Genomic DNA, 12,311 nt, shown 5'->3' with positions numbered 1-12,311 from the left:
ATGCTCTACAACATCCATACCTCACACAGGAAGCAGTGCAGGTCCTAATCCAGGCTCTTGTCCTTTCCCGTCTGGACTGCTGCAACTCGCTGTTTGCTGGGCTCCCCACTTGTGCTATCAACTAATTCAGAATGCTGCAGCCCGCATGGTTTTATACCTTCCCAAGTTCCCTCTTGTCACCCGCTCCTCCGCACACTCCACTAGCTTCCAGTTGAAGCTCACATCCACTACAAAACCATGGTGCTCACCTACTGAACAATGAGGAACTTCCCCTCCCTACCTGCAGGCTCTGGTGACCAGCAAGAAGTTACATTATGCTGGCTTGCAAAGTGATGTTTAATTCCTATTGGAATCCATCCAGAGTGGATTTAGAATGACTGCCAGTGTCAGAAAGATAAACAAAATTAGACTAAACTCGAACAACCATTTCAGTCACGGGTGCAATAAGTCCAACTAAAAGATTGGATTAACTTAGTTATTTATCTTTGTGTAGCAAAACATAAATTAATGTATTCCTTAACCAATCAATGTACATGCAACACAGATATTGAAAACAACTATTCTTAAAATCTAACTGCAATGCTGGGAAATATGATACTGATGGGCGTGGTTTTGCCAAACAGTAAAATTATGATTACTTTGGTGTCAACCTCACTTGGGATTTGAACTCACAACCTCTCAGTTGCCAGCAACCTGAATTTCCTGCTACAATACTAGATCTGTTCATGTGACTATGGTTGTAGTGGTCATGAAATTTTGTCAGGCGGTTATTGTCATGCGAAAGACTGCCGGTCTCACAGTAATTGACGGTTAAGTAACAAACATGTTTAGCATCTCCAGCCCTCCACTCATACAAGTTGCTGATGCTCGCCTTTGGAACATCTACATTTAAAGTCTAATAAATTATTTTAAAATGCACCATCACAATAAATCTATTGTATTTTAGACAGCTCTGAAAAAACATTATGACATGAAGAAAATTTGTTTCAAAATGTCCCAAATTATTGGCTACTGTGCATGCAGAAAGTATTCACACCCCTTGACTTTCTACACATTTTGTTACAAAGTGGGATTCAGAAGGACTTAATTGTACAAATAAATTGCCAACGATCTGCACAAAATATTCTAATGTCAACATTAGAAATATAAAAAAACACATTTGTGTATATATATATATATATATATATATATATATATACAGTATCTTGATTAAACAAGTCTTCAACCCTGAGGCAATGCATGTTAGAATCAGCGATTAAAGTTATGAGTCTTTCTGGGTATGCCTCTAAGAGCTTTGCACACATGTGCAACATTTGGCCAATTATTATTTTCAAAATTCTTCAAGCTATGTCAAATTGGTTGTTGATCATTGCTAGGCAACCATTTTCAGGTCTTCCCATATATTTCCAATCAGATTTAAGTCAAAACCACTCAAATATTCACTGTCTTCTTGGTAAGGAAAACCTCAGTCTTTGTGGCTGAATCTGTTTGAAATTCACTGCTGGACTGAGGGACCTTACAATTATCTGTATGTGTGGGGTATAGAGATGAGGTAGTCATTCAAAAAGCATCTTAAACACTAGTATTACACACAGTCAGTCCATGAAACTTATGTTACTGAAGCAAATTTTTACTCCTGAAGGTATTTAGGATTGCCATAACAAAGGGGTTGAATGCTTATTGACTCAAGACATTTCAGCTTTACATTTTTTATTAATTTGTAAAAATGTCAAAACACAATTCCACCTTGACAGTATGGAGTATTGTCTGTAGGCCAGTACCAAAACAAATCTCATTTGACTATTTTAAATTCAGACAAACATTTTTTTTTTCAAAAAAATCAAGGGGTGTGAATATTTTCTGAATGCACTGTAACTCTGTAAGTCACCCTACACTATCAATGAACCAACAGTATCACCTATGTTCTCTCCCCAACTCATGTATAGAAAGTTTGGAGCGTAGCATGAGGTAACAAGTCCATCCAGTATGCATACAGTCCACACTCCAAAAGCAATTACTAGAATATGTTTAATTTTGGGCTATCGGCTAGACCAATTATGTACATATTTATGTATTTCTGCCATGCTTAATGTGCGGTAGGCTATGTATTCTATAATGGCACAATCATTATTTTAACTCAGGGTTTTTTTTCGGGCTTGAGCTCATATTTAGGCCAATTCTTTGCATAAACTCTAATATGCATATGGATGTTTTGAATTAATCATCACCTTAGAAAGTGCTGTCAATTTCGTTTTTAGGCTTTGAAACAACATCCACAATGACCATGTTTTCCATTAAGTTTAAACCTGTTGAACTTCTTTCTTCAGACTGATTAATCACAGTGATGTGAGTTCTAAATGCATGATACTGTTTTGATGATCAGTGTTTGATGTGATTTTCGATTGGATTTGAATTGATGCCAGAGTGGTTAGCGGGACAATAGTAACAGGCCATTAGTGACCTGATGGTCATTAGCAAGTTGGGTACTACCATAAGAGATTACCGTGACTCGGTGACATGGAGTTTTAATCTGGTCATGACTCATGAGTGACAGTGTGGCAGTAATATGGTCACCATAACAGCCCTAGGTGTGACAGTGTTAAAAGATTAGAACCAATAGGTATTGTAATTTATCCCCATGGGGGAACCATTTTGGGTGCAATGTGAAAGGGTTTGATTAGTTCCTGTAGGTAGGGGAACCATTTTGAGTTACGTTTAGAATCCTCTTATGAATAACCCTCTGGTTAGAAGGTAGAAGCAATGACATGTTTTACAGTTATACTTATAGGATACTTCAGATGTGCTTATGGCATACACTGTTAAAAATGTCCTGTTATTTGATAGTAAGTTACCGGCTACTGAGTTGCAGTAAAAATACAGTATATATATATATATATTTTTTTTACAGTTTAATGGTGTTATTGTTAAATTATTGTTTACCTTTCATGGCATCTGAAATATAGATGGGGCGGCAGGGTAGCCTAGTGGTTAGAGCGTTGGACTAGTAACCGAAAGGTTGCAAGTTCAAATCCCCGAGCTGACAAGGTACAAATCTGTCGTTCTGCCCCTGAACAGGCAGTTAACCCACTGTTCCTAGGCCGTCATTGAAAATAAGAATTTGTTCTTAACTGACTTGCCTAGTAAAATAAAGGTAAATTAAAAAAATTGCTGGGGTGGGCACATTAGTATATTTGGGGGCATGGTCTAAAATATGTTACATTTGTGCCAACTGTTAGTGGAAGTGTTGTACCAGTTTAAGGGGTTTTATTATTAAGTTAGAGCAACTGATTTGTTTATGGCCAGTGGTACATGTTTTTTGTAAGAGCTTGTGACAAAATAAGAGCTGAACTATTAAAGGTTACTGTGCATTTTCCTGTAAGTTAATGGAAGTTGGTCACTGGGAAGTTCATGTTTAAATGTCAACTTACTGTCAGCTTGCTGCAAGTAGTAATTGTAGAATTCACATTGACCTGATTGTGTGGCAGGAAGGTCAGTTTGCTGCCAACCTAGATGTTGATGCCAGGTGAGGCTGGGTCCCAAGTGTGCTCATGCAAAAGACTACATAATAGTTATCACCTAATGTCATAAGCGTTCTTGTAATCAGAAAAGTTCCTTGAAGTTAGTGAGCTACTGGCAGCTCGTTGCAAATATGTTACTGTGCGTTTTACAATAGATTAACTGGCAACCTAACTGTCAGTATGTTCCTAGCAGTTGCTGTGAATTTTACAATAACTGACAGCTGTTAGTCAATTCAGCGGCACAAAATTCAGTAATATCCATATAACTAACTTCCATTAATTTACTGTAAATTACAAAGTAACCTTTTAACAGTACAGCTCTTATTTAATGTCACATGCTCTTACAACAACTGCAAAACTGACCATGTTTGACCACAACCATCAACCACTTAAACTGGTACAACACTTCCACTGATAGTTGCCACAAACACACATATTAGACCATGCCCCCAAATATATTTTACTTGTCAAGTCAGTTAAGAACAAATTCTAATTTTCAATGACGGCCTAGGAACAGTGGGTTAACTGCCTTGTTCAGGAAAAGAATGACAGATTTTTATCTTATCAGCTTGGGGATTTGATCTTGCAACCTTTCGGTTACAAATCCAACTCTCTAACCACTAGGCTACCTGCCGCCCCAGACCACTGGTATGTTTCAGAGATGAGGTAGTCATTCAAAAATCACGTTAAACACAATGCACACAGAGTGAGTCCATGGATCTTATTATGTGACTTGTTAAGCAAATCTTTACTCCCGAACTTATTTTGGCTTGCCATAACAAAGGGGTTGATTTACTTATTGACTTAAAACATTTCAGCTTTTAATTTGTAATGAATTTGTAAAAAAAAACGTTATGGTGACATTATGGTGCATTGTGTTAGGCCAGTCACAAAAGAAATCACAATGTAATCCATTTCAAATTCAGGCTGTACAAAATGGGGAAAAGGTCAAGGGATGTGAATACTTTCTGAATGTACATGTTCTTGGTACCAATGATGTACCTGGTGGCACTGTTGAAACATTAATGCACTTCTGCCTAAAGGCCTCTAAGTTCAAATCCCCAAAGCATTTATGCACACATTACATCAAGTGTCCCTGAGGACTGATATTTTCACATTGGTGTTGTCAGATAATTATACAATTATGGACTTGATTCTGGGCAGCTGTGTACAGAATTGTGTTCTTGCCATTTAAATCTGTGGCCAAGCACTGTCATGCTGTCATGCACATGGTCATGGTGATGTAGCAGGAAGTTCAGGTCATTAGCAACAAAGAGTTTGAGTTCAAATCCCAAGTGAGGTATAGTCTTAGGTAACCAGCATTCAGCAGCATACTATCCTTTTACAGCAATAACACCTTCATTCAGCTGTAGAAATTCAGTAACTTGTTGTTTACCTTCCTTTCACTGCAATCAGTAGCCTATAGTGTACCATGCAATTAAAGGAACTATGCTACAGTGTAGCATTTCATGGCATAAAAGGAAAACACTGTGGAGAGGGAATTCTTAATATGAAAAATAAAATTACCCTAAGCCCTGGCAAAACCTTTTTTTTCTTCTTTGGAGTGTATGCTGGTCTAGCTGGACAAGCTGGTCTGCTCAACTACGGGCATCATTATCTTATTTCCCAGCATGCTATATTGCAGTTTGATTTTCTAGAATAGTTTGTTTCAATATCTGTGTTTTTGCATGTACATTGATTGTTTTAATTAATCAATTAATTTATCTTATGCAACACAAAGATACATAACATGCATACTAACCCAATATCTTAGTTGAACTTATTTCACCCGTTACTGAAACTGTTCCAGTTTAGGCGGTGAACATTATTTTGTAGTAAGGGTTACATTGAGAAAATGGGATCTTTCTGAAATGAATATGGACAGTTCATCAGTTACATTTCAATTAAACCCTCCCTGAATGCTTGAAAAAAAGTGAATCTCCCTTATACCACTAATAATAATTTAAAAACAAAGTGGATAGCGGAGAACATGTCTATACCATTTATCCTCACATCTTGGACAGACCAGAGCCTTCTAGAAACAGTTTTAGAAAGTGTTATTCTTCCTGTAAGCATTACATAGCAATGCAGGAATTTTGATAACCCACAGGGCTGCTGGCCAGAAGGTTGTGGGTTCACAGACCACCGTGGAAGAGAGTAGGGGGGGAAAGATCTCCTTTATAGTAGAAGCATTGCATGAATCTATCATCGTATTTGCAGGTCTGAGAAAAAAATAGCCCTTTTCTGTGGCTTAACTCAACGAGAGATGGTCACAACGGTTTCCCTAAAAGTTGCCTGGGTTTAAACATTTATTGTACAGAAAGTGAATCGCCTAATCAATTGATAGAGAGAATTAGAATTACTTCCCAAGCAAAGTATATTTTTGGGGTCCTTGGCTATAGAAGGTTGTGTCTCAGCCTCTGAATGTCAAAGACACAAAACAATGCATATTGTAAAGCATCAAGGACCAAAGTGCTCTAATATATCACGTTATATAATCGGATCAGTTTTAAAATATTAAACTAACAAGAGGTAAGCTTGGCTTTTTGCCATTTTCTTTCATAAAAAGTAGGGCTATGGCATACCCTCATACCCCCTTCACTGACATGTAATTGACTGAGAAATATATCTATATAGCAGCCTATTGCCTAATTTAATCTGCCAAACAGGTAGGCCTACCTCTTATTTCTTAAATATGAATAAATAGGCTCCAACACAAAGTCCTCTTGTTGTTAGTAAAGTCAAATTAATTATGCCTACTCAAATTTGCCTACTTTCAGCACCATTAGCTGTCAATTTCCAATTGATTGTGCCACGGCTGAACTGCCTACACAGCACAGCCATTGGTTTATTTTGTACCATTCTTTAGTTTTTTATCTTATGTTTGTTGTGTAGTAAATATTTCACCTATATTATCATTTTTGATTTGTTCCCCCCCCCATAAAGCACATTGCGTTGCGTTCCATGTCTGAAATGTGCTGTATAAATAAAGCTTGATTTGATGTTTTGAGGGCAAAACCCTGGCAATCATTCTGAATGCAAATCGTGGGTGAATAAACATTCAAATTGTTGGATATCCCCGTTCAGGCTGGATTCCATTAGGAATTAGACATCACTTTGCAAATCCAGCATAACGTAACTTGATGCGGGTTTTGCGGGTGGCCACCATATGCTGGAATGCTGGTGACAAGTGTCCAAACAATGAAGGCTGGTCACCAGCCTATGCTGGTCTATGCTGTTTTTTTCAACAGGGCTTCAAAAACAGGAATTCCTCACTCCAGCATGGCAATTACCCACAACAGCCAGTGTAAGTTTGAAGAATTCCGTGCGTGTATGAGTGTGTGTGTGATTGTCTTTGTGGGTGCCTCTGTAAATGTGTGCTAGTTAATCTAGTGTTTGTGTGCATGTGTGTTTCAACCATATAGGAATGTGTCAACATTGTTTATGTGAGTGCTATGCTAACTTTAGGTGCACCGAATGCACACGTAATCAACTCCAACATTACAATTTTTACAGTATATTTATGAAAGTCAGGTGACAGTACTCAAATATGATTTTATATAAGTCATTATGCCTACTGATATTTAACTCCCTATAATCAAATATATACATAAACGTAAGATTATGATTGCCCTGATATAGGGTGTTTAGGAAAGTCCCAGTTTGTAGAGCCTTAAGGTCCCAAGTCATCCTCTGTCTCAATAGTGCTCCCAGTAGACTTACCCTAATACAGAGATATCAACTTACCCTCCCTTAACTTACCACTTTCAAGCTGTTTTTGTCATGAGATGTCTGATGAGTATATATATTATGGCAAATAAATGAACTAAAGTAGGGATGGCATGAAATTGCCTTAATGCTATGGCTCCATTTTTACCCTGCACTCGGGTTATATGGTTACATCCAGACCTGGGTCAAGTGCATATGTCACAAACCTCAGCCTTACACCGACCTTGCTTTAGAAACATAGCTACCGCCCCATACCAATGCCCAGACAACCTGGCAATGGGCTACCCTTCCCAAGCTGTGGGCTCTACCCTCTTTGCCAAGGATTTACCGGCATTCAAGCGAGGCAGGAGAACAAAGAGACTATCCGTCAGACTGAGAGGCCCATGCAAAGACAGATAAACAGAGAGAGTGAGTTGGCTCAGCATCCTGGAGATGTGCTGTTCAGAAGCCTAGGTTCCAGTTGGGAAGGTGAGTTATAGTCGCTTGGCTTGCTGGTTCTTTTCCTAAGGTAGCCCCAAAGAAGGGTAGGTAGCTATACAGACCAGGCAGGAGCAACTGATGCAGGATATATTGATCACTCTTGATAAATCAGGATCTCTGAAATGGAAGCTTGGTGATCTGGGATATGTCCATGGATCTCTTGGATCAATTGTACATGCAGGGCTGGAGGCATTGGAGGGCCAGGAATGGTTAGGGGCTCGTTAGCACTGGGGCTTGAGATTTTTTTGAAATTGGTAGGCTGGAAGGATGGAGGGATGACTACAGTTTTGGCATGTTAACATAAAATACCCAGGGAATGTGGAGGAGCAAAAGATGAGAGGGATGAGATTATGAAGCTTGCTCTACAGCAGGTATGGGGTCCTTTACCTCCACCAGGCTTTCCTGCTCCTCTACCTCATCATAAACCTCTTCCTCCTCCCCCATATCGTCATCATGCTCCGGGAGAGCAAGCCCCGGTTGACGATCGATGGTCAGATCACACTCAAGGCTCCCCGCTTCTCCATTGATGGTCAAATCGGCCTGCACGCTCCCAGGGGTAGAAGGACTAGCTAGCTCCTCTCCCCCCTCCACACCCAGCCCTTCCTGGGAATACACCTCAGCCAGGGGCAGATCCCCATCCATGCTACCCAAGGGAGGGATCTCCACGTGGGCTTGCCCGCTAGGCGAGCCTCTGGGCTGTGTCGAGGCCTCCCCTTCGCCTCGCAACTTCTTCACATTGAACGTCATGGGCGACACCTTGAAAGAAGAGCTCTTGACGGCGAGACTCTTAGGGTGATTTGGTGTAAAGCTTTTCTTGATCTTCTCACGGCTCGCGGGTGGCACGATCTTGGTGCTGATCCTGGTCATCTTCTTCTCAATGCTTTGGCGCGAGAAGGCCTTCTTCAGGCTGTCCACCTTCTTCAGGCTGGAGCGCTTCAGCCGGTCGGCTCTGGATCTCTCGAAGGAGGGCAGGGCCGCTTCTAGGCCCAGCTCTGCCTCTCCCTCCAGGGCTTCGTCGTCCTCGTGGAGACCCCCGGTGTCATTGTCGGAGGAGTACAGGCTGATGTTATGGAGACCCTCCTCCTGAGAGCGGTTGGCATCTATGCCGGTGACAGACGGGGCAGGGGCGTCGTCCTCAAGCTGGCTGGCCTGGCGGGTCTTGGTGGAGTCCTTGATGAACATGCTGGAGGGGATCTCGTTGTCTTCCTGGAGAACAGAGGGGAGGACAGTGTTAGGATTAGGAAGGTGGTCATGTGAAGTTATGGGATGATCACTTGAAACAAGCCTCAGGTCATTAATTTATTAATCAAGCGGATGAACACAAAGCCATGCACACTATAATTGTATATGGTTATCAGATATAAGCATCAGCATTAAACATACCGATAACTGCCTAAATAAAGGAAACCGAACATTGTGTCTTAATAGGACATTGGGCCACCACGAGCCACCGGAACAGCTTCAATGCGCCTTGGCATAGATTCTGCAAGTATCTGGAAATCTATTGGAGTTATTCGACACCCGTCTTCCACGAGAAATTCCATCATTTGGTGTTTTGTTGATGGTGGTGGAAAACACACTCAGGCGTCACTCTTGAATCGCTCAAACGTATTCATTGCGTTGAGATCTTCTTACTGAGAAACGTACACACTCAAACACATTAAACCCCTTACGCTCCTTTGAGACCCCTCTTTCAAAGTCACTGAGATATCTTCTCTTCTAACCATGGTAGCCAAAATAATGGGTAAAACTGGGCATTTTATATATATATATAGATATATATATATGTGTGTGTACTGTATATGTATGACCCTAAGCATGATAATTGGTTAATTAACTCAGGGACCACACCTGTGTGGAAGCAACTGCTTTCCATATACTTTGTATCCCTCATTTACTCAAGGCCTTTCCTTTATTTTGGCAGTTACCTGTACATAGATACTGTATATCAAAAGCAGATGCAACTTAGTCTAGTTGGATCTTAAATTAAATCAAACCTTGCATGTGCACTGCTACAGGACAGTACCTTCAGAAACTATTCATACCCCTGACTTATTCTGTATTTTGTTGATACAGCCTGAATTCAAAATTGATTTGTCCCGGTCTACACACAATACCCCATAATGAAAAAGTGAAAATATGTTTTAGAACTCTTTGCAAAGTTATTGCAAATTAATTTCAGAAATACCTTATTTACATAAAGTAGCAGTCAAAAGGGTTCTTCTTTATTTGGACCTTTCTACATTGTGGAACAATAGTGAAGACATCCAAATAACACATATGGAATCATGTAGTAACCAAAAAAGTGTTAAAATCAAAATGTATTTTATAATTCAGATTCTTCAAAGTAGCCACCCTTTGCCTTGATGACAACTTTGCACACTCTTGGCATTCTCTCAACCAGCTTCATGAGGTAGTCTGCCCATTTTTTTTTAAATGTGGAAATGTTAAATTAATGTAGGAAAGTATAACACATTAGATCTGAAAGATAATACAAAGAAAATAACATGAGATTTATTTTGTATTTTTTGTTCCATCTTTGAAATGCAAGAGAAAGGCCATAATGTATTATTCTAGCCGAGGCATAATTTCAATTTTGGCCACTAGATGGCAGCAGTGTATGTGCAAAGTTTTAGACTGATACAATGAACCATTGCATTTCTGTAAAAATGCTTGTATCAAGGCACCCCTAAATGTGCCTAATTGGTTTATTAATTCATTTTCAAGATCATAACTGTGCACTCTCATCAAACAATAGCATGGTATTCCTTCACTGTAATACTACTGTAAATTGGACAGTGCAGTTAGATTAACAAGAATTGAAGCTTTCTGCCAAAAACAGATATGTCCATGTCTTGGGAAATGTTGTTTTTACTTACAACCTCATGCTAATCACATTAGCTTACGTTAGCTCAACTGTCCCGCGGGGGACCCACCGATGCTGTAGAGGTTTTCAACAGTTGTGCCTTGTTAAAAGTTTAATATGTGGAATTGATTTCCTTCTAAATGGATTTGAGTCAATCAGTTGTGTGGTGACAAGGTAAGGGTGGCAAACAGAAGATAACCCTATTTGGTAAAAGAACAAGTCCATATTATGGCAAGAACAGTTCAAAAAAGCAAAGAGAAATGACAGTCCATCATTACTTGAATACATGGTCAGTCAATATGGAAAATTAAGAACTTGGGCCAAGAAACACGAGCAATGGACATTAGACCGGTGAAAATCTGTCCTTTCGTCTGATGTCCAAATTTGAGATTTTTGGTTCCAATGAGACACAGACTAGGTGAACAGATGATCTCTGCATGTGTAGTTCCCACCGTGAATGAGGAGGAGGTGTGATGGTGTGGGGTTGCTTTGCTGGTGACACTGTGATGTATTTAGCATTCAAGGCACACTTTACCAGCATGGCTACCACAGCATTCTGCAGTGATACACCATCCCATCTGGTTTGCACTTAGTGTGACTATCATTTGTTTTTCAACAGGACCATGACCCAACACACCTCCAGGCTGTGTAAGGGCTATTTGACCAAGAAGGAGAGTGATGGAGTGCTGCATCAGATAACCTGGCCTCCACAATCAGATGGTTTGGGATGAGTTGGACCGCGGAGTGAAAGAAAAGCATCCAACAAGTGCTCAGTATATGTGGGAACTCCTTTATGACTGTTGGAAAAGTATTCCAGGTGAAGCTGGTTGAGCAAATGCCAACAGTGTGCAAAGCTGTCATCAAGGAAAAGGGTGGCTACTTTGAAGAATCTCAAATATAAAATGTATTTTGATTTGTTTAACACTTTTTGGTTACTTCATTTTCCGTACGTGTTATTTCATAGTTTTGATGTCTTCACTATTATTCTACAATGTAGAAAATTATAAAAAACTAAGAAACACTTGAATAAGTAGGTGTGTCCAAACTTTTGACTGGTACTGTAAGTGTTCACAATACATGTTAAAAAAAATCTTTCTGGGTAAGTTTCTAAGAGATATTCACACCTGGATTGTACAATATTTGCACATGATTCTTTTAACGTCTTCAAGCTCTCAAGTTGGTTGTTGATCATTGCTAGACAGCCATTTTAAAGTCTTGCCATAGATTTAAGTCAAAACTGTAACTAGGACACTCTGGAACAATTAATGTCAGTGTTTTAGGTTAGTGTCTTGCTGAAAGGTGCATTTGTCTCACAGTGTCTGTTGAAAAGCAGAATAAAACAGGTTTTCCTCTAGGATTATGCTTAGCTCTGTTAGTTCCCTTTTATCCCCCCAAACTATCCTTAGACAAGCATACCCATAACATGATGCAGACACCACCATGCTTGAAAATTTGAATAGCGGTACTCAGTAATGTGTTGTGCTGGATTCGCCCCAAACATAACACTTTGTAATCAGGACATAAAGTTAAATTCTTTGCCATTTATTTTGTTGCAGTTTTACTTTAGTGCCTTATTGCAAACAGGATACATGTTTTGGAATATTTGTATTTTGTACAGGCTTTCTTCCTTTCACTCTGTCATTTAGTTAGTATTGGAGTAACTACAATGTTGTTGATCCATCATCAGTTTTCTCCTATCACAGCCATTAAACTCTGAA

General features: G+C 39.7%; 1 protein-coding gene across 1 annotated transcript in view; it reads right to left on the bottom strand.

The window, feature by feature from the left end:
• Positions 1-1,175: 1,175 nt before the first annotated feature.
• The window catches only part of cavin2a (caveolae associated protein 2a), a 30,232-nt gene continuing 19,096 nt past the window's right edge, over positions 1,176-12,311 (bottom strand). The window contains exon 2 of the mRNA XM_029663862.2: positions 1,176-8,933. Within this exon, the coding sequence (XP_029519722.1) occupies positions 8,076-8,933 (858 nt within the window). The 3' untranslated portion in view covers positions 1,176-8,075. The remainder of the gene's footprint in view (positions 8,934-12,311) is intronic.

The sequence above is a fragment of the Oncorhynchus nerka genome, linkage group LG1 (assembly GCF_034236695.1).
Source record: "Oncorhynchus nerka isolate Pitt River linkage group LG1, Oner_Uvic_2.0, whole genome shotgun sequence".
Classification (NCBI taxonomy): Eukaryota; Metazoa; Chordata; class Actinopteri; order Salmoniformes; family Salmonidae; genus Oncorhynchus; species Oncorhynchus nerka.
This window is presented reverse-complemented; position numbering and strand designations above follow the sequence as displayed.